Here is a 27,926-nt window from a genome sequence, read left to right as displayed (position 1 = left end):
TTTCTAAATGCCAGCCATTTATGCAGCAGGGACTTGAGTTCAGTTGTGTAACTAACGCCATTAAGGCTGAATGACTAGCACAGACAGACTTCAAATCTTTTATGCCTCGCCAGCATGCAGTGCCAGTGCCAAATTACAAAGGCCTAGATGCAAAAACGCAATCTAATTAAAGCGCACGGAGATGCAAACAGCAGTCGAGGCCAGACGAACGCATCCGCACACGAACGCAAAAAACCCACACAAGCAAATTAGCACATAGGCGGACGAACTGGGCAGGCGAGTGTGCTCGTTCACAGTCAAGCGCACACACACACACACACACTTGCGTGCATGCAAAGTTTTGGTGTCACAGTGGGATTACAATGCAGAGTGTCAGTGTGTGGTCTCGTTCTTTTAACTACCCTGTGGTGTAAGTACACTGCAGCGTACAGCTGGCCAGCTTTTAGAACCACAGAGTGAGCCAAGAGGAGTGTTAAACTGAAGCGGACCACCAGGAGTGATCGCGCTCCTTCCACTTAGCCCCTATCAAACACTACACGTTAAATATACTTTATATACAAAACACACTTGATGTGGTAACTATTTCTGGCCATTCAGGGCCATCTGTGACGCCACAGAGCGCTAATACTTCAGGGAAAGGGCTCAGCTCTTGGGCAAAACAGCCCAAGGAGGCAGTTCATTTAATTTCTTGGCTGCCGGTTGAGTTAGAACAGGGAGGTGTTTTTGACGGGACCGAATGACGGGAATCACCAGTCCACACAGATTGTGACGCATTAACCTGAATCCCTTAACTTTTCCTCGCATTTCTTTTTCTGACCTGACTCTATACTTTCAGCCATTATTGAGCTTGTAGACATCAATGGTGACAGCATCCGCCATAACTAGCCTATTTACAGCACCACTGCAATTCTGTACTTATACTACATTGTGTCATATTTCACACTTACAGTGTTTGACATGTTCCAGGTTTAAGGTGGAATTCAGCGTGTAAATTCAGATGTACCTTACATACCGATTTTTGAATGGCGTATTCACAAACAAGCGTGGGACTTAACTTCAGGGATTCACTGTCTGAGTGTGTGTGTGTGTGTGTGTGAGAGAGAGAGAGGGAGGGAGAGTGTGTGTGTACGTGGTTGTGTGTCAGCCAGATGGCCTGAGGCCTAGCTGGAGCCGTGGCTGGCTCTGAGATGAGATGAGCAGAGGATAAGCTTGGACTGGCCATGGGCTACGATTGTCCTTCACTCTGCAGGAATCCATTAAGGTTTCAGGGTCTCTTTAGCCAACACACACACACACACACACACACACACACACGTGGCCATTTAGTCGTGCCTGTCAGAATCATAATAGCTGGATGACTAAGTGTCTTCCTCAGCAGCAGCCATATGTATAGGTGGATCTAATCCCACACTGAGGCTATGACTCATCTCCCGTGGTATATAAAACTGTGTTAATACCTGTCATCCGCAAGAAATGGTTACCAATTGTCCCACATACTGATAGCGATATGAGCCAATTCGAGAATGACATGAGTGGATATGCACAGCAAGAGACGGAAATCTCACACACACACACACGGACCTGGTGTCACTCCAGGGCAGCTGGTGTGAGGGGCTGAAGCGTTTACCTTCATAATAGAAGCTCCATACAAATTAAGAACAAGAGAGAGAACTGATTTGATTTGACTGATTATCCTCACACAGTAATTAAAGCCTGAGGGTGGATAGATGTTTGAACCCTCAGACAAGAACATCAATTTGCAGAAGCTAAGCCAGTCTCATTCGTCCTCTACCGTTCCAAGTCTCCGCATCTATGCTCATTCAAATGTACACATACACACACACACACACACACACACACACACACACACACACACACACACACACACACACACACACACACACACACACACACACACACACACACACACACACACACACACACACACACACACACACAGACAGACAGATGTTTGCCAAGATTCAACATCAATTGGAGATGAGGAGACGTGACCTGCATCCAAGAGTTGTGACCAGCACTTGAGGAAAGTTAAAAAGAAAATCTGCTTTGTTATTTCAATACGGACTTGGAGAGAGAATTCTGAAAAGTTCACAGTACGAATAGAAAAGAGAGTTCTCTTCATTGAAACGTTCAGCTGTCAGCGGCGTGCTTTCAAATGTAAAAGCACTTTGATTTCAACATCATTTGACCCTCAGACTGTGTTATCACAGACACTCTATAGCGTGTTTTCTCAGAAATAATTGAGTGAGACGCGTTGGGCCTGACAGGAGCCAGAGACTATGAAAGCGACTTGGCAATTGACTCACAATAAGAGATTATACGTGTGGCGATCTGTGGCCCTGAGGCTGACTTGTTAGCTGGATGGCTGACCGTCTTTCGGGGCCCGAAATGTGATCAGCCCCTCTTAGCCCGTCTGCTCCAGTCGTCTCCTACTGTTACTCATCAGCATAGCACTGAAGCGTAGTGCCAGCGAATATTCTCGCCAAGTGGTACTTGAGACACTTGCCATGCTTCTGATGAGGTGGGATTCTTGTTACATCCCCGTCCTTAAAATGAACTTTAAGTGGCATTAAGGCTAATAGGAGAGTGTCCTCTTTTTGCCCAGCGATAGGAGTGGAATATTGCTGTTAAAGTATACTGCATACATCTACATATTTCAATCAGGAGAGACTTGTTTCATAAGTTTAACAATGATTTATTATACAAGCGTCAAATATGCAAAAGTGCAAAGTCTTTGGCGATTGGACTCCATCCTGAAGTACTATCACCGAGGGTAGGGATACTGAGGTCCAACAGGCCTAATCCCCCCTTGGAGTCCAGACACTGGTGGTGGTGATGAAAGGAGTCGCTGCTATCTGATGATTAATCAGGAGCCTGACTGTGATGCTGACTGGAGGCGACTGGGGTGGAGGAGGGTCGCATCTGCTTAGCTGCAATGACACCTGACAGCAGCAGAGAGGAGAACACTATTTAAAGCTTGACAGCAACGATATGATTGGCTTGAGGACCCGGTGTGCCGAATCTGGTTGGTTACTTAAAAGTGCACGCCCCCAATCAGCTGATATAGTATTTACAAGGCGAGGAAAGATAGAGATTACTAGTGAGTGTCTTCCTGATTGAACTTGCGCTTGAGCTACATGCCCTTGAAGTCGGCTTTGGACAAAATATAAATGAGTTTCAGGTTAGTTCCTTAGTAAACTTCTACAGCCATCGGACAAAACCAAGACGTATCAGTGATGGGAATCCCTCTCTGGTGCAGAATAAACCCGACCAATTTCTCCAGTACTGTACCAGCTTAGCGACTCATTTAGCACTGCGAGTTAGACTAATGACTCGCTGGAGCATGGCCTGTCAGCACAGACAAGCTGAGGCGATGCGGCCACGACTGTCACATCCAGGCAGCCTTCAAGCTGAGGAGTTGTGACAAAGTGACATCCTGCGACAAACCTAAAGGCTGTGTGAGCTTGTGACTGTGTGTGTGTGTGTGTGTTGATGGGACGGGGTAGCGCTGGCCTCAAAGCTAGGATGCTATCTCATCTCCTCTGCCTCCTCCGCCTGTCTAAGCGAAGGAGACAGGGGAGACGAGATGAGGGGCGACTGTATGGGGAGTCACCCGTCGTGCTATAAGGTCAGAACACAAAGCAGCGCCAAAACGACACGCATCTACTGTGATGGAGCCGAGGCCAGCTAGCACACAGGAACGGAGAAAGGGAACGGCAGAGCAAATTAGACCGGGTAGAGGGCAACAATAGAAAAAGGTAGGAACCGTCAAACCAGATGCTGGCCGAAGATGAACATGACGACCGTTCTTTGTGGAGGCACAAGGTCACCGACATAAAAGGAGTGAGGCAGACAGATTTGTGGGAGAGAGGACCTCCTATTGTTCTGATCCACTCAGCACAGACAGCCTCTCTCCTCAGCAGCCCACTAACTGAACTGAATTACAGCACAGCCCATAACATTAAATCATTCATAAGAGAATTTAACGTGCCCCGGATACACACACCCTCATGCAACCCATTCTCATGCATTTGCAATGATGCACACACACTCACACACCAGAGTTCTTGCAGGCACACAAGCCCTAACGCTCATCCACCCTCAACCTCGAGAAGTCTCAGTGTGTGTTGACAAACTCTGCTGTGGGAGGAACTAGCAGGCATAGCAGAGAGATCAAGACAGGCGGTTAAAAACGCCACTGAGACATGGAGCAACACACACACACACACACACACACACAACTTGAGGAGGGAGGCGAGACAGGACGTGCTCATACTGTCAAACAACTTCATTGCTGGCCCTGGCGCCTAATTATGCAATAAAAGCGCCTCAGTGGGGGGAAAGCAGCATAGCGCAAAATAAGAATCAGCCTGCCTAAAAAGTAAGAGATTCACCCAGTGTAAAATATCCCCCATCTCCCCAGGGATGGGAGCTGTGCTACAGGCCCAACACAACTCCATTCTGTTGTCTGTTTCCAGCACATATCACAAGAGGCAGGCCAGCAGACAGTGAGTCAGACCGAGATTCCTGCAAACATTGCGGTGGAGTAAAACTGCAGATGATGCAGGCAAAACAGCCACGGGGATGAGGGGAGAATAGAGAAGCAGAGAGAGGAAAAGTTAGCAAGGTGGTGGGAGACCGAAGCACATAAAGTGATAAGAAAGAGGGGTGGGTGTGAGAAATAAAGTGTGAAGGAGAGAGGGGGGGGGGCTGGGTGAGTATACAGTGCAAGGCCTGCTGTCAGAAAGATGTGTGTGCGCATTTGGAGGAGTTGCAAGTCGCATACAGAGACCAGTTAGGAAAGATGAGTGTGAAAGCCCAGCCCTGCCGCTGCATTAGACACTTAATTAACCTCCGTGTGCGCTAAGCCAAAGGCTTGGATGTGTGGACAGAGTGTGTGTCTGGGTGCATTTTTTTCTGTGCATGTTTATGAGCTGATCGATCTGTTTGCCAGTAGGTATCTACAGAGTGCAGCATTTCAAGTGCTCCGGTGCCGTCATTTTTCATACATACACATATATATATATATATATATATATATATATGTGAATAAAAAATGTATTTGGCTGTAAAACGCTACTGAATCCTTCTTATTCTTGTATGCCATCTGTTTCACCTGCAGTGCAATGAACATACTGTATGTTTCCTCCACTCTTTGTGTTTTCTTTTTTTCTTTTTCACCTCAGCAACATCCCTCGGTCCCTCGTCAAATTTCATCCACCCGGAAACTCCCTCATTTACCCTCCCCACCCGTCCTCTTCACCCTCCCCTTGTTCTCTCAATGTCTCCATCCCTCCCTCTTGTCCTGACCCTTCACCTCCAGTTGTCCCCTCTTTCCCTCCCATCCTCCTTTCTCCTCCATCCCCTCTCGCAGTTTTACCAGCCTCCTCCCTCATCCATCTCTCTTTTGCTGCGTTTCTCCCCCTCTCTCTCTCTCTCTCTCTCTCTCTCTCGCTCTCTCTCTCTCTCTCTCTCTCTCTCTCTCTCTCTCTCTCTCTCTCTCTCTCTCTGGCCTTGCCTTCCAGCCGTAAGCTGCTGCTGGCAATTATCAATCTGCAGTCCACATAACACGCGAGAAGCAAATGCACACACTCTCGAGCGCACAACACGCGTGACGCTCACACACCAGCGCTCCCAAACCAGCGCTCCCGGACACGCGCGCACAGTCCTTCACGACTACAAAGCCTCGAAGTCAACGCAGCAAGGCCCTGAGAGAAAAGAGGCAGCTATCACACGACTGCACAAACAGCAACACAGTCCCCAATCCGTTATGTAGGAGCTTGTTTGCGGTACACAAATCAATGTACACAAAGGAACGTACCCCGTTGCACACAACTACAAGCAACACGCAAACACACAAACAAAATGGGCACACGAAACAAACACACGTACACTAGCACTGTGAACGAATGAATAAACAAAAAAGGCGCCGACACATGAGAGCAGTGTGCGTCATCTTCAAAGGGAGGTTTGAAAGAACACACCGCCACTCCGCCCCGGCCTCTCCCTCCTTCTCCCCGACTACCAATATGTGTTTAAAGGCCATCCATTAACCTTTCACTCACACAGGCCTCTCTGTGATCTGCTGCTCTCAGCCGAGGGCTTTGAAGAGCACAGCAACTGCCAGCACCGGGAAGGCAGCAGAGGAGGTGGAGGAAGACGGAAAGAGGCAAAAGGGAGTGAGAGGAGAGGGGAAGGGAGGGAATGATAACAACAAGAGATGCGCCCCGTTGACGGATAGCAGGCAGAGGGTAAGGAAGGAAAGCAGAGCCAGGGGAGTGACACTCGAGGAGGGAGGCTGGACAGAAAGAGGGGTAAGGCGATGGGCAGAAGGGGAAGGAGGGGAAATAGAAGGTGGAGAATGGAAGCAGTCGAGGGAATAGTTGGGGGGGGGAGGACATCACGACGCAGAGAGAGGGAGTAATAGCTGAGGTGTTAGGGGAGGGAAAGCAGAGAGATTGGATGAAAATGAGTTCCGAGTGAGAGAAGTGAGAAGCGCCGACTGTTGCTCGTAAGATGGGGGAGGCAACGAAGGCTCGAAAACACACACAAGAGGAGAGGCGGAGAAAAAAAGGCTTCACAGCAGTTTGTTATTGCAAAATCCAAATGATACGCCGCAATATTCACAAGCCACTAGATTAGCAATTAGTGTCAGCTCGGCCCGCAGATTTCAGCTTTATGGCGGAGAAAAAAACACAGTAAAACGTATTAAAAGGTCATTTTCAGACAGAATGACAGCATTTACTTGTCTCTATGAACACATACATAACGAGCCGGTTCCGACGGTCTATAAAACACAAAGTTATTAGATACTTGAAAATGCAAGTTGTCTGTATTTTCTTGAAATTAAAGTATAAGTCATCTGCCTGTCTACAATTCTACAGCTTATTGTGAAAGCAAATTGTAGCTACGATTTGTTGTCGTGTTGTATCTGGTGATACTAAGACGCTTCCCAAACTCATTCAATGTATGATTAATCAGGAACCTTAACAGCTGCAGATGCGGCACCTAGGAGAAGTGCGAAGAGCGTGAGCCTTTCAGGTTAAGTTCGCCTCATTTAATTGTTATTCTAGTGTCACCTGATTCTGATCGGTTGACGCCACGCACGACTCCAGTGCTCTGCCTGAAGTGTGCTCCATTTTTCTGATTGCTCCAAAAGTGTAGAGCTTTAAGTTTACAAAACACACATTAAAGCAATATGCTGTTCAGCACATTTTACAACAACAAGAAGCACATACAGTAGCGAGGTTAGCGGCACTATCTCTTTATTGCCTCCTCTCGAGATATTATTGCTACAAGCCTGTCAGAGAATCAATTCTTATGAATGAGTGAGTAGGTTGCAATTTTAAAATTATCATTTTAATATTGTATTGCGGGATTGAAAGTCTACTCTCTCTCTCTCTCTCTGTGTGTGTGCGGAAATTAAATATTGGATGTGGTTTCAGGTCAAGTATTATGTTATTTACTTTGAGCAACACTTAGACCCGGAATAACTGTCAGCTGGGTCATAAAAAGCCATCTGGCTTGCAGAGGCGTAGTGAATTCTTCATGTGGCCCTCCGTGAAAAAAATATCTACCCAGCCCTGCATTATAGAAAGCAAAATACTGCATCAGGATCCGTCCCCATTCAGACATTGTCACCATCCAAGGACAGTCAAGAGACTAAAGCACTTTGTTGAGAAGATGTGTGAAAAGAAAGAAAAAAAAGAGCTCGTCCCCAAACCTTAAATAATAACTCCCGTTCAGGAGAAAAGGCACAGAAGACAAGAGCCGGGGAGAGGAGGGGGACGACAGATACAAATGTCTACGTGTGCACTAAAGGACCAGGGGCCTTTCCACGCGACTGATCTGAGAGCAGAGGCTTAAATACAGGGGAGGGGAGAGCAGATTCCACCAGTCAGCTGGCACCGGTGTCCTGATACGAGTGGCACACGCACGCACACACACACACACACACACAGACACACAGACACACACACACACACACACACAGACACTTTCACTCGAATTGCTGCGCACTCATGGACATACATGTACATACTTATAAATGAACAAGTTACAGGCTGTAATGTCTTGTTATGGTCTAGCTTCCACCACTGGTGCACACAAATACTAACACACACACACACACACGCACCGATGCTTGTGCTGTGCTAAATGAAAGCTGTGTCAGGACTTCATCATGCACGGCGCAGCTGCCTGCAATGCCTGCCACATTAAGCAAGCCTAATGGGCTTTGAGAGCAGCAGCACTACGTATGAAGGGTTATACATTCTCAGGCATTCTGTGGAACCAGCGGGACATTCGGTTTGTCGGGGGTTTGCGTGTCAGTCTGTCAGGGAGCCCGCCGAGTTGGGCAGTCGGAGGGGTTTTTGTACATACTGCAAGGAGCATGACTTTATTTGCCTCGGTTAATTTGAGTTTGCATACACAGATGAAAACATTGTTTTTTGTTTCACGCAGCCATTACATTTCGGAGAGGAGGAGACGTGGAAAATTGCGATTTAACAAGATAATAGGGCAGGTGAGTGAGGACCGTGGGACAGAGCAGGGAAGAAGTATGTCCACAAAGCTCATGCTGGTGTTACAATACAGAGCTGTTTCCATAGGAGAATAACTGTGTGAGTGTTGGGGGGGGTAAATATTAGAATGTGCAGCCAGGAGTAGAGTGAGGTTAAAGCCTGGCAGATTAGTCGGGACACGGAGGAGGAGCAGAGGTACACATTAGACTGTGAAGCCATGTGTGATGATTTTGCAGGTTTCCAAATGAGCTCTGATTAGCCTGAGAGTGATTTTGGCGACTCTCGTCACATCAAAAAACCCTGCCCTCTTCCTTTAGACTCTACCTCCCCCCCCCCCGCCCCCGCTTCCTTTTTCTTATTCTTCCCTCTGATCACACTCACAGTATAAAGAGAATACATTGCAGCCAAAATTCAGCTGCCAACATTATGAGCACCAGAATGGTGTGGGTGTGCGTGAGCATGTGTCTATATACGCGCATGCCCGTGTGCCTGAATCTATTAGAAAAATAAAAAAAATCTTAATTTCATCAAACCAAATGTTGTGCCAGTGCTTTGGGGCTGAATACAGATAACAGTCAATTGATTATGAATGCATTATTAATACCCCCCCCCCCCCCCCCCCCAAGTGCCAGGTCACACAGATAGTTGGATTATTTTTCACAATCACAAACAAAGAAACACGTCGCCAGAGGCCAAATGTGTCCGATGGAACAGAGCGTACGCTACTCAAATCCAATGTTACAAAAGCAGCCAAATTAAGATGGGGAATTTTAACCTCCACCCCTCCCTCGGTTTCGTCGACTCCTCCTGCTTCATCACTTGCCCCTCCCTGTGGCGACTGTGTTTCCACCTAATGCTCCCCCCCCCCCCCCCCCCCCCGCTCGTCCGAGCTGTCCGTCACCCAGCGGCTCGTTGGCACGGAGCTGACCGTGAGCATACAGCAGATGGTGTGCTGCTGTCTGCGTGGCAAGCCACTAGCAGGACACCCAACAGCTCCTCCCTTCCAGCCTCGGCCGTCCGCCTCTCCCTGCGATCCCTGTTCCGTCCCTCCTGCACATCCTCTAACACACACACACACACACACACACACACACACACACACACACACACCCCACCCTCCAGCATCTCTCCGGCCCAACCAGGTCACCTGCTGCCAGGCTAACAGCTAGCACACACACACACACACACACACACGGACACGCACAATGGAATTTCTCATGGTACATGGCACATTCAAGGAGGTCACGCAAATGGCGCCATTACATGCACGGACTCCCCCTTATATTCTTGCCACGCTCCAACTAACATCAAGAGGACGAGAAATTGTATTGACATTCACACACACTCACTCTCCAGCTCGCTCACGAGCTCTCTCCATCCCCAGTCGAGGCCGTTTGGTTAATCAAGTGCAGTGCTTCTAGCCTGGTCAGCAAGTCAATATACTTACAACCTTCATCACGTAGCTGACGCATAAATATTACATCCTCATTTGCTACAACCTGGTCAGGCCAGCTACAGTGAGCCCGACAGGAGCTCGTGTGCTACATTACAAGCTGGCTCAGTGGTGCAATATAAAATGATCTGTATTACTGTATATATATATATATATATATATATATATATATATATATATATATATATATATATATATATATATATATATATATATATATATATATATAAAATAAGTACAAATAAATACTGAATGAATGGACATGATTTTAGTGATTTTGTAATGTGAAAATGTCAAAGAAATTCCACAAAATGCCAATGTTGGTTACGCACCTGGCGAGGACGGAGCGACGTTGCTGAAAGCCACGGCACAGGTGAAGATGATCCAGGCTGCTAGAGCCATGTTGTGGGCGGGGCAAGGGGGCGGTGCCAAAGCGTAGAGGCGGTCAGCAGGCACAGGCGAGCAGGCGGCACTTCCTCAGCTTACACCCTCCCCGAGGGTGATCCTGCAGAAAGAGTGGGATACAAATATCAGAGAGGTGAGGGCCTCGTAAACATTTGTGTGTAACTGTATGTTCATAAAGAGTTCTCTTTTTCAATTTCACCCCTCTCAGTATGGCATTTGAATTCGACGGCGTCGACTAATTTATTCTGCATTCATCACTGGAATATGTGATAATAACTCTGCACAAAACGGAATGGCTCTCGAGTGGTACAGCATACCAAATGGTACCGGAGGAGAGGAGAGGAGAAGCTCCCCCTGTGGTGGTCAGGTATAATGATCTAAGGCCATTTTGTGCAGGACGGCATGGCAACAGCTGTTACCACTCCACCAGCTCATCACTCTACAGCGTTTGAACGCTTGATTCAATCAGACGCGCAGCAGATGTTTTCGGGCCGTAAACGGGGCTACGATCAACACGTGAGAAACGCTCGTCTCCTTTATGTTTGCGTACGGGCACGCACACAAAGCGAGACGGTAAGAAGCGGTGACTCGGTCAGCAGTGCCGTGGGGCTCACACAGCTCTGTTGCCTAATGAAATAAATCATAATCTGGAACTTGAGCTGTGATTTCTTCTAGAAACTGCTCTGCCCCTCCGGGGGCTGAGAGACAGAAAACAGGAGGGACGGTATTGTTGGAGCTAAAGCTCCTCCTGCTGAGCGTGCTGATGAAACAGACAGATTGGACTGCGTCTGTCTGTATCCGTGTGTGCAATTTTTTTTACATTTTATTTTTGGAAGGGGGTTTAGAGGATTTCCCTTGATCTCTCCAACCTTCTATCTCCTTTATTTGATTGATCCTTACAACTTGAACTGTAGGAGGGCATACTATCATAGACTAAGCATGCTGAAAATGCTAGGGCTCAGAATTTAAAAGTCAATACAAGTTCTGTATAACCTATACAATCACCACTTCAGCCCAACTCATTTCTCCCTGCAGCTGACAAGCCAACAGACCTTTTCAGAGTCAAACATATTCGACGGTAGCAAATATGTCATGCTTAAATCACACACCAACTCAAATGTCATCACTTCATGATGTGTTTCAGCCATCAAACGTGATAGAAGCGTACAGATGCCGGATTGAGCACATGTAGCAGAATATCTAAAAATGTGTGTTTTACTGTGAAAATATTGAAGGTAAATATTGAGGAATATAGGTGCATCATTTTTAACACTCATGCTAATCTAATCAAAATATAAGTAAAACATTCGTAGCTCTAAAACTGGCATGCACATTCCTAATCTTTTGATCTGTGAATGTTTGCTCAACAACACACAACGTGCCGACACGGCAAAGCTCTCTTCTCCTGGCAGCCAAGACGGCAGATCCTGAGTGACTGGGATCACTGATTTGGCTTCCCCTCATCCTTCCTGACCTTCTCTGATATTTACCCTCCTCCCCAGTGGCGACGCCCGGACCGCAGCCAGCGACCGACCTGCCTGGGTGTCGCCGCGAGGATTCGTACGTCTGATGTCGTAGAGTACGAGCAAGACGGAGCGAGAGAGAACGGGGGAGTGCAAACAGCGGAGAGGGAGAACGCAAGCAGAACAGGGTACAAAGCACATCCGCAGCAGCTGTTCTTTACACCGACGTTTATTTCGATCATGTGAGCACAACACACAAACACAACCTCCGCACTGGTGCAGCCTGTGCCTTAATTTGTGTTTGTTTGTGACCACCCTCTATGACCAGGAGCTGAGAGAAAAGGACACGCTCAGAGGGAGGGCAGGGGAGACAAAGAAAGAGTAGAAAAGCAGTAAACAAATAGCAATGGACATGTGATGTGGTGCTGTGGAGGGCCTTGGCGGCGCCGCTCTCTCACGGCCTTTCCTCCCCCCCCTTCCTCGCTGTGTTATTAATGGTTAAAAAGCGATCCCCTCCTATGCAGTGACAGGCTGTCGTTATTTTTTCTCCACCGTCTGTGGTTTTAAAAAGAGAAATCTGTCTTTCCTCTTGTTTTTTTTGACTGTGCTTCTGTCTGTACTTTTCAACAATCCCAGTGAGCATTTTTCGGTTGAATAGACGTTGTGCTCATACTAATATATCACGATTTAGACGTTCAGGCTCCATTTCAACGCTTTTTCAACCAGATATCAACGTTGAAATCCGGGTTAGTGCTCACTGGGATAGCTCTCCTGTGGTCTTGAGGGAAGGAGGGAATGAAAAGTGCAGGGTGGACAAATTGACTTCATTTTGTGACAAAACGAAAGCCAGCATTACACAACACTTCATTTAAATGTGTGTGGGGGGGGGGGGGGGGGGGGGGGGAGAACAGAAGGAATGGAGGAAAGAAGGATGTAGCGGTGGCCAAAATGGAGGAAAACAAGAAACAAAGGAATGAAAGAACGACGGAACAAATAAACGAGAGGAAGCATCACGCTGCCTGACTAAGCAATAAACAAGGGACAGAAGGAGCAAAGGTAGTAAGGAACAGACAAAGTCAGGGAAGGATGACTTTCTGCATAACGAGAATAAATAAGAGTGGGAGGAAAAACTGCTGAAAATAGCAAGAACAGAACAGAATAGTAAGAAAACAGGAAGTAATGTCAAAGGAGAAAGCATTTATTCTGCCTGTGTCTGTGAGTCAGTCTGCCTCTGGGGGGGGAGGGAGGCTAGGAGTCTTTGCTGGGTGCGAGATGGGTGTCTTCACCCTTCGTGCTCTACTTGGTGGATGTTACCCGTCAGAGGCTGACCTTTTCTGCGCTGATCACGTCCACAATTATTATCATCGCTATTCCTCTTCTAATAGAGTGGAATATCGAGACCGGAGCCATCAAAATGGGAGGAATGGACGGCACCTTCAAAGAGGGAGGCAGGCCGAATGACAGGCATGCGGCTCTCTGAAGGAAGCAGCGGCACAGTTACCCTTAAGTGCACAGCTCCGTCACCCTTTTTTGGGATGCTTCCCTTCCGTTTCTCCAACTATTCATTTCCACGCTGCCTTGATCGAAAGCAAATGGCCTTATTATCCACTTCTATTGCATCGTTGCGATAATGGCCGTGATCATTAAGGATCTGTTTGCTTTAGCGGACGTGCTCTTGCAGAACAGGGTGTCACAAAGTCCTTTTTATACAGGGTGTGGGGTGGGGGTGGGGGGGGGGTGTTGTGTGTGTCTGTCACGAGAACCATTCATGTTCACCCCATCACGCGCAAATTATATCTGTACAGAAGAAAGTGGCATTTAGGAGCATTACCCGACCAGAATCAAAAGGACGGAGAACAAAGAGTTTACGTCGTCAGTTTTTTTTGCTGCATAATTAGAAAAGCTGGTGGAACTCTGAGAGCTCCAGGCTTTCTCTCTCTCCCCCCCCCCCCCCCTCCATGAGGGAATCTGATATCAAGGCGGGAGAGACGAGTATGATAAGTGTGAGTCGACTCGGTGCGTGACCGTGCAGTCCGTGGTCAGAAAGCTAGAGATCCACACTGCTGATTGGACTACCACTGCAGCTTTAAAGGAAACACGTCACTAAGAGCTCGCCAAAGATGCTTTTGCACACGTAAAGTTCTTAATTAGCATTTCAATATATTTGTAGATGAGGCACGTGGTATGAACAAGTGAAAATCATGCAGGGCAATGGGGAGCAAAGCGGGGAGTGTGCCAACACAAACACGCAAATTGATTTGGTTCAAAAAACACTCGTGATTGATTTAAAGATTTCGACAGTCACAACTTGTGACATGTTGCTTTATGCAAAGAGCGTCTTTGCATCCTGAGATGAAGCACAAGCATTTCCCCATGCTATTAGGATTGATGTTTGTGCCTCAGATGCTTCTACAACAAATAGCTGGTTCGGTAGCAAAGCTCCCGCTATGAAGGAAATGATTGCCTCCATAGCCACCGACACAGTCGAGCGTGCAAAACTGAATGGCAATCACATCTCACTTACAAATCAAAAGCTGATGCAAACTGCTGCATTAAATATTTGTAATCAAGTGACAAATTCACTTCAGATAAACTTCCGACATCCGCTTAAATTGGAATAAATGTAAAAACAAGTGTTTCTTTTTGCAAATGCTGTTGGGATTTGCTTTCAGTCAGGTCTGAGACAGGCACTTTATTTCAGAGCAGAGTGTCACTCGACTCAGTGAAGGCTAGCCATGTAGTATTAGAGTCTGATGAGACTGCAGAGAACGACAAAGAACGTACGCTTCGCCTGGGGGCCTCTAAGTAATTCTCCCTCTGACTCATCGCTGCTGAAGCTTTGTCACACTCGATACTCTTTTGTACTCTCGAGTTGGGCAAGAGGGAGCTATACAACGGAGTGTAACAATAAATGAGGATGAAATAGAATTCATTAATTACTTCTTCACCTCCATAAACCGAATCACTCGCCAAAGTGAATATAATGATCCTACTTTTTCCTTTTGAAACGTAACAGACATACGATGAAATATCATTGCCGTCGCCATCTGTGACCGAGCTTTGCTGAGTGGTAGGCTCTGTTTTTACTGTCAACCCTTCTCAACCCTGCCAGGATGCCGAGGTATGACAGTCAAATTCAATTCAATGATTATTCAAATTGGCCAGAATGGTGATTTGGACACACTTCCACTTGCAGTGTGTGCGTGTGTGTGTGTGTGTGTGTGTGCGCGTGTGTGTCAAAATCCCCCATTAACGGAGCGCATGGAATCCGATTACTTTGATTATGAGAAAGAGTTAGCTTCAATCACTGTGCAAAAAAAATCATCATTATCCGTAGGAATCCAAAACAACAGGAAGTATGCACTTTTAGCATTTAATGTCCTAAAACTCTCAACTTAAATTTCCAAAAAAAAAATTACAATTCCACATCTGTACACTTAACGGATGCCAAAACAAAATCGAATCAATGTCACTGCAAAAAAAAAAAAAAAGACCGTCCTCCCGCCCCCTTCAATGTTATCTTCCAGTTGGGCCAATCGCTAATCTCTCTAATCCTTTTTTGGCGAGGCTATTGCTAGCAAACACAACATAATAGCATTAGATATTATTCCTGCACAAACAGCCTCCGTCACATTTGCATTGGCGCGCGACAGCCCGCACGGTCTCGGTCATAGTGGGAACTGTACTGTTGACACTGGAGCATTCATTCAGGATGGATAATGTTGTTAAGATAGCAGCGACTACACGAGCGCATTCAGGCCAGCTCATCCCGACACTCCTCCATTTACTGGGGTGGGTCAGTTAAGGCCGGGTGCTCTGGTGTGGTCGTATCTCGCTGGCTGCAGCAGCAGGGCTGTTTATATAATGACACCATTGTGCCGGCTGTGTGCAGATGGAACATCAGAGCTCTTGTAATGGCCTGTGTATTAGGGCCAATGTGTTTGATTACTGACTCGGGGAGAGCGTGGATATGCTGTGTAGTCAACAGGGAATAAGGCTCCTTCCAAAACAGCAACCAAGGGAAAAAAAGAAAGAAAAAAACCTATTTGAAGAAACCGAAGGAGAGCGAGAAGAGACAAAAAAACAGAGGGAGACTTTAATGGAAGTGTGCTTTAAGGGAATGCAAATGAGACAAGGGAATCTGCAGAGCTGCAGAGCACAGCGGAGGGATATCAAACACGGCTAGTGTGGCTGTCAAAGAGGTAAAAGAAAAAGGAAAGGGCGAGAGAGAGATCCCCACTCACTTTATTCAATCGACACTCCTGAACCACTTTTTCCCTGCTTCAGCGTCCGATCTCAGCTGCAGTTCTGCACAAACCCCAACCCACATGCCTCCTCATCTCTGGAGTCTACACTTTGACTCTGATATGTTTCTGAAACAGTATAGGCCTCGCTGCCAATAAAGCAGCCAGTAAGAGTCCAATATTTCCCGAGTGACGGTCGTACTTGCTCATCAGAGTCCACAAGTATCTGAAAGGGTGTTGACTGTGTGTGTGTGTGTGTGTGTGTGATAATGTGGCCTCGTCGGTGAATGAGATAGTCTGCCCCGAGCCAGTCAGTCCGTTCGTCAGCAACGACACCGCGCAGCAGACAGAGCGTGCTCTCCGGCCCGGTTTTCACTGTCTCCTGTGTGGCCCGTGATTTATCGTGGCGGCAGAGAGCTTGTCACTGTTCATTATTACTGATGCAACAGGAGGCAATGCCACCACCCATCAATGCTCGCCCTGTGATGCCGGCCACAGCTGCCAGAGGAAGTGACCTCAGCACCCACCTGTCTGCTAAACACAGACAGTGGCTCTAATGGGATCTAATATCCTACAGGGGTGGAACCTCTGACCCAATCTGGCAGCCAATCGCAAACTGGTGGGAAAAAATATATACATTAATTCAGCCTGGAACATTGCAATTTAGCAATGACAAATGGGAGACATTTTTGTGATTTGTGGGGTTTTTTTAGAAAAAAACTGAAAGTTGAGCGGCCCAGTTGTGCCACATCTGTCTGCACTGACTCATAACTTCCTCTTGTTTGTCTTTTGACTTTTTCCCCTCTTCATCCCGTTCTCGTCACTTCCTTCTCCCCTGCGTCTCAGCCTCGGAGTCAAATGAGATATACTCCACATCAGTCAACCTGCCGCTGTCAACTTTGTCAGCACAAGTTGCGTCGCGAATCAATACGAGGCAATGAATAATTCACTGTGGCCATTAAGTCCACACAAAGAGTGATAACTGCCGGCCCTGACGTTAATCTTATGAGCCACCAACAATGGATTATGATATAACATGATAATGTGATGAAATTGTACTCTCTGGTGAGTCTTGCTCCCTCCCGCCCTTTGCATTGAGCGGTTCCCAGATGTCACTTGGCTGTGACTGGCAGGCTGCCACCCCGAGTGCCTGTGCACCGCCAGGCCCCGGCGAGATCCATCTTCATTAAGGACAGAAGCGCTGTGAGTTGTGTGCGTTATTATCAGTGTCTATCTATTCATCTGAAAGCTCCAGCAGGGCAACCCCCCCGCCTCACTGTCGCGCTACGGTTCGCCGTAGCCAAGCGTACGCTTTGTTGAAACACACGAGGATGCACGCCGCACAAACACACACACAGACGGAAATCATTTTACACTCCCGCCCATCCACAGCTCTCTCTAGTAATGAGCACAGCAACAAGACTTAAACAATTTGTAGATAATTCATGCTCGCTCGTAATTGTGGGCGATAGACAATAATTAGGGGGAAAAAAGCCTGATTTCTTTTTTTCATTTTTCCAAATTCTGCAAACTGTAGACACCCCCTCCTACGTGTTGATGTCAGTGTGGAGTAACACGCACATGATCGTGTCTTGAAGCACTCCCATACGTGTTCACTCACACATGCACACACACACACACACACACACAGATGGGCCCACCAGGGCGCCACATGTGATGTTGACCCAGTTTAGATCTGTGGCACAAAGTAGAGCAGGGATTCAGAACAAAAAGAGACGGTGACATTTAAAAATAGGTTGACATTCTTTTCATCTCATCGCTGAGGCCCATACAATGATAGTGTCCATCTTTTGTGTCAGCGGCACCATCAACTAATTATACCGTCACATCTTCAACGTACAACTTCAGACTTTCCTCTGTTGAGGCTGAGGTTTGGTTCCAGTGGAGCTAGTCGGAGGAGGAGGAGGGTCCGACAGACCAAAAAACTAACTAAGACGTATTCATTTTCGTTTAGAACACAGACATTGATCGTTACTCGCTTCATCAGTGCTGACAACAACTTTTTATTGATCTCATTTGGTGTGTGAAGTGAGCCGAGTAGTTGGAACGATTGAATGCAACGCACTGCTTTTGTGTTTTGTGTCTTATTCGCCCAGATGATTCGTTTCCTCCTCTTTACTTGACGTTACGTTTAACATGCTTCATCCCTTTCAATGCATGTGGTTTAAAAAGTGCACCGCAGGCGGCTCGTTGAACATGAGGCCGACATTGTTGTTGTGCTCTGGTGCGTTCAGTGTTTGTAAGAACGTTCAGCTTTTCCAAATCTTGGCAGAGCTGCCTTTTATTAAAAACAAAAAAAAACAAAAAAATCGATGATGTCCTTTTGACAACGTCAATATTTCATTTGCCAGGTTTATGTTTGTTTTCAGGGTTTGGATTGCTGGCACGATAGCTCGAGAGGTGCTGTTTATTAGCGATACTCCTAATGTCGGAGCTTCACAACTAGCATGTAAATGACCCCCCCCCCCCCCCACACACACACACACATATGCAGGCACAGCAGTTTGCATTCAGAGCGCCTCATGAGCCTTTGATGTGAGTGAACATTAATTAAACCGCAGATGTGTATCTGCATTTTCATCAACCCAGTGCATTCTCTCTTTGCAACAGCCGGGCAGCAGAGAAACCAATTCAGGACGACTTTGGCAATTCTACCAAACTCCCAACTCTTCCATGACCCTCTACATCTGTCTGGAGTTATTCAAATGATTTTGTTGTGCATTGCCAGAGCACAGCAAGTTTGCTTGCTTATGCGAACATGTCTACCTTATCCAAATGCACACGTCGAAGCGATTTGTGTTGTGCACCGGCGTGTGTGTGTGTGTGTGTGTGTGTGTGTGGCCGACTGATGTATCTAATTTGATAGTAGTGACCCCAATCTGCCTGCCTATATCCAGCTTTAGGATCGGCAGAGTTGGCATCAGGAGATTCTGACACAGCAGGCCTTGCTGACATGCCCCAATTCTGAAACATGGCTGTCACTCACTTCCTCTCTCGTTTCTGCTCTCTCACCTTTGTCACACACACACACACACACACACACATGCCCCCCCCCCCACCACATGATGGCCCACTGACACTGTCCCACATACATACAGCACAGTAGCAGCCTTCATAGCTACAGAGACGCGAGCTCTCTGTAACACGAGCATGCGGTCGTCTTATTAAGCTAAATCTGAAGTTAATGCTTGTTTATTTGTCAGCATTTGCAACTTGAAATCACTGACTCAGAGGCAGAGAAATTGCTACCTTTTCGTATGAAAAGTTCTTAACGGAGGTGGCAGAAATAGAGTGTTGACACATTCTTATTAGAAAGGTAAAACCAAGTCTTTAGCGCAACAATAGTTAAATCATCACACAGCAGCCTTTGCATTTGTCTATTACTCAGCTGTCTAGGAACCAGACAGGTAAATGTTAGACAACAGCCTGCTCATTTTTCTGCAAATAACACTCAGAACCACACAGAGCCTCGGGCAATGTGCGGAGCTGTACCATTACGACTGAAGGAGTTGTGGAGTATCTCCTCCTTTGTCTCCACCTCCTCTTAATCTGCCTCTTTTTCTTTGTTATGAATAACCCACGTAATCACACAACACACACACGTGCATGCACTCATGCTGCGAGGTCCCGGAGGAGGAAGGATGGGCGGTGCTGGTCTGATTATTAGAGAGGAGCAGTGTGGAGACACAGCCCGGAGCCCAGAGCTCAGGGCCTCAGTCAGTCAGGCTCTAACAGGTGCTGCTTTCCACTGCCTGCTTCTGTTAATTACCAACAGCACGGGGCTGGGATCCACACAAGGTGAACACCCATTAGTGCATGGAGAGGATCCAGAGGGTCTGAGCCGACCCCCCCCCCCCCCCCCCACACACACACACACACACACACACACACACTACTGCTCATAGTCTAAAGCGAAGCAATTATACACCAGAAAACACACACACACACACGTAACAATCCCATGCATTCAGTACATACGCACTTGTGTATTTTTCAGTTGTTGTGTTATGGTGTAATTACTCTGCCTTCAGACACGTACACCCTGACAACCACTTTTAAAGGTACACACGTACACACACACACAGCTCTACACCCACACTTTCTTTTTCGATCTTTCTGTATACAAATGTTTCCCTCCATGTCCTCCTGTCCCCGGAGGCCTGAGTACATCAGTTCATCGAAACATTTCGTTCTGTTCGGTGGTCTCGGTGGAGCCCCCCCCCCCCCCCCTGTTTCATGTGACCTTTTCCCCCGTCTGTTCCGGGAGTCTCGGGCGTCTGGTCACTCTGAATCACTCCCTCCGTCTGCCTTTGTTCGGCTAAAAAGGTTCGGCAGAAAGAGAACCGAGCGAATAAAGGGAGATGAATCAACAGACATCTCATGGCGTCTGCTGCTGATATCCAACTGAAAGATAGTACTGTTAGTGCTCATCCACCTTATCACCCCTCCCCCTCTACATATCTCTCTGCAGCCTCACGCCTTTGCCACTCCATACCCCCCCCCCCACACCGCCTGTTTTGTACTCACACGCTGCCTCCATCCCTCTGCAGTTCTCGTACCATTTTTCGCATCTCATCAGATCCCAGTTTGCGTCATTCCCATCAATAATGGAAGAGTTTATGAGTGAAGAATAAATAACTCCCAACCAATCACGGGGGTGCTTACAGGCATTCCACCAGCTGCTGTCAGCCAATGGGAACAGAGCTGCGGTGGCTCAAATGAGATCAGATGTGAGCCGGAGCTCTGATCCCATTGAGAGTAAAAGTAAATTATTCAGGTGGCACTCTTTTCATGCCAACCCCCCCCCCCCCCCCCCATAGGCATTCACTTACTGTAGCACTCAGTCATAAATTGAAACACCCTGGAAGATAACTAAACACATGCAAATGAGCTGATGAGCTGAATATGCAATTGGATGCGTTATTTGCATTGGTATGTTAATTGGCACAGTGGTTCACTGTAGATTAATTGTATGTATTGAACAGTTAAGTATAGAATAATCCATAGCAATGGATACAGATTAAAAGATAAGGATAACAATTAGTTGCTGTTAGTACATCTCTTTCTCTCCCATTGATTTGACATATGGCTCTGACCCAAGTTACAAATTGAAGAAATCTCATTCTAATGCTCTTGAAGCGGAGTAGAGCTCCTCTGAATACCCACGTCAAAGCAGAACGCTGGCTCTGCATTCAGAGAGGATGGGGGGGGGGGGGCGCTGTAGGCGACTAGCTGTAGGCGACTAGCTGTAGGCTCTGTAGGGTTCTCGCTCTCGCTTTTACTGTCTTTTCATCCCCACTGTCTCGTGGCCCTCTGACCTGAACAGGTCTCACATTCCTGACTCCTCTCAGCAAGTAGCCGATCGATACACGGATCTGACTTTACCGTGACTCAATAACCCCTCATGCACATCCTCTTCCTCTGAGGAGGGAGTGTGCATGTGCGTGTATGAGTGTGTGTGTGTGTGCGTGCACCAGTAGCAGAAGGGTTTGGGTCTGCATGTGCGAGTTTGTGCTTGCAAGGCATGGTTTTTGGGCATTGTTGGCAGAGCGGCGCATGTGTGTGTGCGTGTAGTGTGTCTGTGTCTGCCAGCTCCAGTCGCTCACCCCAGGGCCTAGAAGTCACGGCAGTGAGAAAACAGATAGATTTCTCCTCTCCCACGCACAAACAATTAACTACACAGTGCTCAATTAGACACACGCTGGAGAGGCCTTCAGACAAGCCTTTGCCTTGACCTGGGATCTGTTTCCCGCAAAACCAGCCATATAGTACTCCTTTACCCCCCGACCAAGCGTCAGAGGTTTGAGAGGTGTGAGCCAGCGAGATGACAGTCGGAAGGCGTTTGTGTGCCCCGCTCTGGCACGATGAGCTCTTCCTGTTGTTCGCCGCATCTTCCTCGGATTATGTGTCCCAGCACAAAATGAGCCAAGATTATCTTTAATGATGTCGACGGTGTGCAGTTTCATTATCGCCAGTGTTCACACAGCTTGTGCCGCTAGCTGAGTAAAGTGCTAATTTAAAGGCTGGGGGATTCCAGCGGAGCGCGGAACCCTCTGCATCAGCCGCCCCGTGTCAACCTTTGGGACCCATATCCGCGTGACACATGTTGATCATCCAGTAAAGGACAAAACAAGGCTGTCATCCCTCCGTCAGCTTTCTGTCACTTTTCATTTTTCCATGTGAAACACGCTGGTGAACATGTCTCTCCCTTTCCTCTGAGCCAAGACATTTGTCAGAATTTCAACAGTGTCCTCCTACTGCTTCAGTAAACCGGCCTCTGTTTGTTGACTGCCTCAGAAATAGACGTCTATTGTCTCTTTCTATTCAAGGAAATAAAATAACCGTCTTTAATTCTTATCCTACAGTCTGGCTGATTTAGAGCTGTGTGTTCAATTTGATAATGGAATCGTAACATGACGAAATCATACAATATGTTTCGTGATGCACAATTACATGTTGTTATTTGATATACTTTAGACTATTTAAGCATTGAATTACCAGAACACATATAATACCCTGATATATCGTGATAGAAGATTTAGGCCATATCGCCCAGCCACAGTCTGATTAATCCAACTGTGAATTCAGTAATTAAGTAATAATTTCTCTCCTTCCATTTTCACCTTTTTCACCTTTCCTTTTCGAATGCACTGTAATTACCAACTTATTCTCGCAATTCAAATGAATTAGCAAATTTGCACAACTGCACTCAACAAATGAGTAATGCTATGTACAAATAGATGTGAATTAAAATTACTTTTTTTCCTATTAAAAGTAGGGGGAAAAATGGGTCATCAGCAAATTAAAATTGAGCTGTGACAATTATTTCCACAGATGCTGGCGTTAATGTTAATTGTGATCCACTGCTGCACGGCCAAGTCATTCCAGGCTTTAAGTGTGTCATTCATAACACGGGCTGAGGGAGATAATATAATTTGAGAGTGTGTGTGTGTGTGTGTGTGTGTGTGTGTGTGCGTTTAGACAGCCAGGAGAAAGCAAATGAGAGAGAGAGAGATGGAGAAAGAAACTGAGAATTCATAGAAGTACAAGCTCCAGTGAGTGTTAACATTTCTAATTATCTCACTGTCACGTTTGGAGGCTAAGAAGATAACACCTGAAGTCACCAGGGCGGCAGAGCGGGCACATACAGAGCACACACACACACACACACACACACACACGCACGCACACACAGTCCCACACCTCCCACCTCCTGCACCTCCATGCTAGGCTCTCAGATTTGTTTCTCTCTGCATGATTGCCTCCACCTCTCGCTCTTCTCTTACTTCTCCTCTAATTCCATTCCCTGTGTTTCAGTCACACTCTCTGTGTGAAGTGGGAGTGCGGTCCAGCGTGTGGGCTCTCCCCCCGTTTACTTACGTAAGTGCTGATGTCAAGACGCCGCGCCCTGCCTCGCCCCCTGCTGCCGTTACGTATGCAGCCAAGGCCAGCGAAATACGCCGCGTGTTTCCCACTGATGTTTATCCTCGTCATGCCCATTGAACACAGCTTATGGCCTGTGTTTGACATTAAATCCCATGCTGGGGGGTTAGCTGGTTGCGCCACTGATCAGATAAGCACCAGAAAGAAGGAGGGTGGATTTATCCATCCTGCTTAAGGGCTGATGAAATATTCACAGACCTGAGTGTTACAGCAATGTATGGCGCTGTGAAGCTTCTTAAGGTCAACTTTCACAGAGACGCTCCCTTGTCACCCTGTCCTGTCTCCCCTCTGATGCCCTGCAGAGAGAGCCTTTCGGCAGTGACAGCGACTCTCCTGAGACTCCCCTCTCTCTCTGTCAGCCAGCCGTCCGCCGCGCCTCTGGCCTGCTAGTGGTGAGAGAGCTGGGAACAGTTCCACCGCAGGTCCGGGATCAGGGTGACTCGCTGGGCTGCACTCTTGGAGACTGTTTAAAATGGTAGAGGCGTTCACACGGAGGAGAGCCTTGAAATATAAATCGCGTTAGAATGAACAGGGCTGTCAATCACACCGGATTCAGTGCTTTGTCCTCGCGCCCTAACCGCGAGGGCTACAGTGGCACTGCCGTCATCTGCAAAGTCAAACAAAGGCAGGAATGCGAATTTTCATACAGTAAGCGCACCAAGAGCACAAGTATGTGTATTAGACTGCCATGAATAAAGAAGGAGCTTGTGTACAGGCTAACGATTCCTTCTTGTCAGTAAAGATGCACAAACAACGCTTCCCACATTTGCAGGCTCACAAATGACAACAGCCTGGTTTCAGTGACCCAGCATCCCGGGTCAGCAGCGCGGTTCGCTGTGGCCCAACTATAGCAGGCTTCACCGGCACAGAGGTCCGATGTGATTCATGGCATTCACCCCTCCCGGGCTCCCATGAAGCCCAGAGCTCCGCTGCTGTGACATCACAGCCAGGGCCCTGATTGGTCACCAGATGGCTGCCCTGATTGGATTCTGGCCCAAACTGTGCAGGCTGAATCAGTGGCTCAGTGCTGCTCTGGATACTGATCCAGCCCACCTGCGCTGCCCGGCAAAAACACACACACACACACGCGCGCGCGCGTTTGCAGACGTGGACGCATGCACATAAGCAAAGACACACGCACAGAACAAGTCTCAATGACATTCAATGAAACAAGCTCATTCATAAAGATGAGTCACTGAACTGCCAACAACTACACCTTCCTCTCAATCTGTCTTTACCTTTTATATGTCTTGTCAATTGATTTTAAAGCGCCCCTTTTTGAAGATTATGGCCCTTTAAAATCGAAGTGCCCTTGTTTAACTTAGCTTAAACGACTCTCCCTCTTTGCTTCGTGGGTTAGGCCCCATTTCAACATTTGTGAGCACTGTCCTGGGAGACATAAAGCGAAAGAGAAAGCAAGGGCATTCAAAGAGAGAGTGAAGGAGAGGTTTGCTTTGCTATGTGTCAGTCTCTGAGTGTACCAAGGCTTTTACGCATGTATCTGCTTTCGTTCCCTGTCTCTGTTCTGCTACGTGAAGCAATAAGTAGCCCTTAAGTGCATGCATTCTCTTTTAAATACACTACAAATGGACGTTAGCTTCTACTTGAGCCTTGAGAGGTACTCCTGAAGCTTTCCAGATTGAGGCCTGAAACCGGAGCACTCCTCTATTCCCTCCCCTTCCTGCATTCCCAAAGGGATGCCCGCAGCGTGCCTCTCTAAAGATACCCCTGGCACACACATCCGCACCAAACACCGTTCCCCCGAGGGCAGCTGCAGGCACACTGCAGTGTCCGTACAGCAGGACCTCCACTTCATTTCCGGTCTGTCCCAGAGTTGCACAACACACTGACACACTGAAACAATTGCGTCACCGGCTGTTGTTACTTATTCCAGTCCTGCGAAAATCTCCATCCGAATTGTTCTCCTCTGCTGCTTCAATATCTTTCGTTTTCTGTGTGCACTTTCGACTCGCTGTCTCCCGTTTGCCGTTGCATCGGCAGGCTGATCAAACACTTGCATCTGCAGCTTTTTCAATCCCCCCCCAGAAGCGAAAGAGAGAGCTGCACAAATCCACTCATACGCCCAAAGGAAACAGAAGCACAACATTTGGCAGTGGGACAAACCCCCTGCTGCACCTGTGCCCGTTCAAGCAGATCAGTCTTTAGCCGGGGCCGCCTGCTGCCCCGGGGACAATGCGAAGGGGAAGGACGGATGGGCCGAGGATTTGAGAGGAGGACTTGGACACCGTTCCCCACCCTGTGTGCCAGCGTTATGGGTCGAGTGGACCAAATGTCTACTCATTGGCACTAACACACAGCTGTTTGGTGATCTGCCTTTGGGCCAGCCCCACACAGACACACACGTGTGAAGAGGAACACATCCAACATCTTGTCCAACATTGCCATCTCCTCTTTATCTCTGGACTATAAAAGAAGAAAAGGGAAGAGGGAGGGTGTGTGTGGAGGGATGGGGATTGAAATGATGCCCACAGTTAACAAGCACTTGCAATTCACAGACAGTGTTTGGTATGAAATGGCTACAACCAGGAAGTAACAGATTTAAAAAACGACAACGACTATGCGCTTTGCAACTGTATCCCCATCTACAATTTACTTTAAATGCAGATTTGATATTTATTGCAGGATATATTAGCAGGGGCACAGCAACAGCTCACATAAAATAATACGACACTTAATTCGATTCGTTACCATTTTCTTCTTATATTATACTCATTAGTTTCGATGCCGAGGTGGCTCGGTGGAGCTGGATTAAAGATGCGATAAAAAAATCCTTTTGGGGTTTTTAGGAGCGAAGGTCCGGCCGAACCTTCGACTCCTCCTGCGCGACCAACGAAGTCCGTTCAGCGATCCTTCAGGCTCGGTACAAAGTCTTTAGGGCGGTTGAGTCCATCCGTTGTCCGGTTGTTAAAGTCAAACAAGGGGGAGAGGAAAATCTCTGTCTTTCAATCTTTGTCCACGAATGGCGGTCTTCTTTCCGTGAACAGAGATGAAGTCCTCCGATGCGGCTGCCGAACGAGGTCCAGTGTTTCTCCGTGGAGCACTTGGTTGGCTCCCACGATGAATCCCGTCTTGCTGTTTGCAAGTTACTTCTTTCATTACACTTTTGGGCTGTCTCTCTCCCCCCCCCCTTCCCCAACACTTCCTGCCTCAGCACATGATTTACATGACATCATTGATTTTGTGCATGTGCTTCTGAAAACACCCAACTTTCTTGTGTGCGTGCGGAAACCACCCCAACTCGGACAACAACCAACATCTGTTATGATCTCATCTTTTAAGGCCAGCTCTAGCTCTTTCCACACACACAGACTTCACTACTCAGATACACATACATTATTATTATCAGGTTTACATTTGATACATCACTTTACATTTGCTATGTAATACACGCTTGCTTTAAAACGATTATTCGATTTTATCCTTTAAACTATAATTATACGCTTTATGTCCCTTTCGCCTCATTTACATACCGGACATGTATTCCCTCATTTAAGGCAGCTTCCCTGGGATCGCAACTCTTTTTGACACGACGGAGGGAACGCGGCAGCGAATGTGTTATCTGCTCGGGAGCTGTGACGCTGCGTTGCTGTGGCAACACTCCACCCGGTGTTACAGTCACTTTGCTGTCGTTTCTTTCATTGCCAGCTATTGTGTGAGACAGTCTGGGAACTGTAAAAAAATGAAAGAAAAAGGGGCCAAAAGGAGTGAACTCAGGAAAGGAAGCCGGGGAAAAGAGGGGAGGCTGAAGTCTCCCACGTATGCACGTGATGTTTGTTTTGTTTATTTCCCCCTGTTTTCGCTCCCTCTCTCAGCTTAACAATTAAACCTAACTTGGAAGAATTTGGGGGAAGCGCCCAGACTGTTCAATAACCGCGTTTACAGCTTATTATTCACAAAGGAAGATGTAATTCATGAATCCATTCCCCTATTGACTAAGAGCTATGTTTACCTAATTATGCATAGAACAGCCATTCATCAGAGTGGCGTTTGTTTGTGCCTATGTTTCCTCTTGAATAAATGAGCACAGGAGCCTGTGGCGAGGCTGTAACACCCCCCCCCCCCCCCCGGGAGCCCGGTGTCCTGCAGCATCGTCGATCCACATGGTGACAAACTGTTGTTCCGATCGATACGGCCCATTATCGATCATTTGCTGATGATCAAAGTCTCCTCCTTGTCTCTATCATTATTGCAACGAGTGACATTAATGAGCCCTGGTGCTCTCATTATCCAAGCCTATATATACTCCTCACTCCCTCACACCTTGTATTTTGCACTCACACTCACTCGCACTGTATGAGCTCTCAGGCACACAGAGGGAGCTACGACACCGTAT

General features: G+C 47.3%; 1 protein-coding gene across 1 annotated transcript in view; it reads right to left on the bottom strand.

Moving 5' to 3' along the window:
- The window catches only part of LOC306787162 (adhesion G protein-coupled receptor L1-like), a 68,810-nt gene extending 42,362 nt beyond the window's left edge, over positions 1-26,448 (bottom strand). The window contains exons 1-2 of the mRNA XM_079282229.1: positions 26,282-26,448; positions 10,329-10,501 (exon numbers count right to left, since the gene is read on the bottom strand). Of these exons, the coding sequence (XP_079138355.1) occupies positions 10,329-10,398 (70 nt within the window). The 5' untranslated portion in view covers positions 10,399-10,501; positions 26,282-26,448. The remainder of the gene's footprint in view (positions 1-10,328; positions 10,502-26,281) is intronic.
- Between the last annotated feature and the right edge of the window lie 1,478 nt (positions 26,449-27,926).

The sequence above is a fragment of the Melanostigma gelatinosum genome (genome assembly GCF_949748355.1).
Source record: "Melanostigma gelatinosum genome assembly, chromosome: 13".
Classification (NCBI taxonomy): domain Eukaryota; kingdom Metazoa; phylum Chordata; class Actinopteri; order Perciformes; family Zoarcidae; genus Melanostigma; species Melanostigma gelatinosum.
Note: the sequence above shows the minus strand (reverse complement) of the source record. Positions and strands in the feature narration are given on the sequence as shown.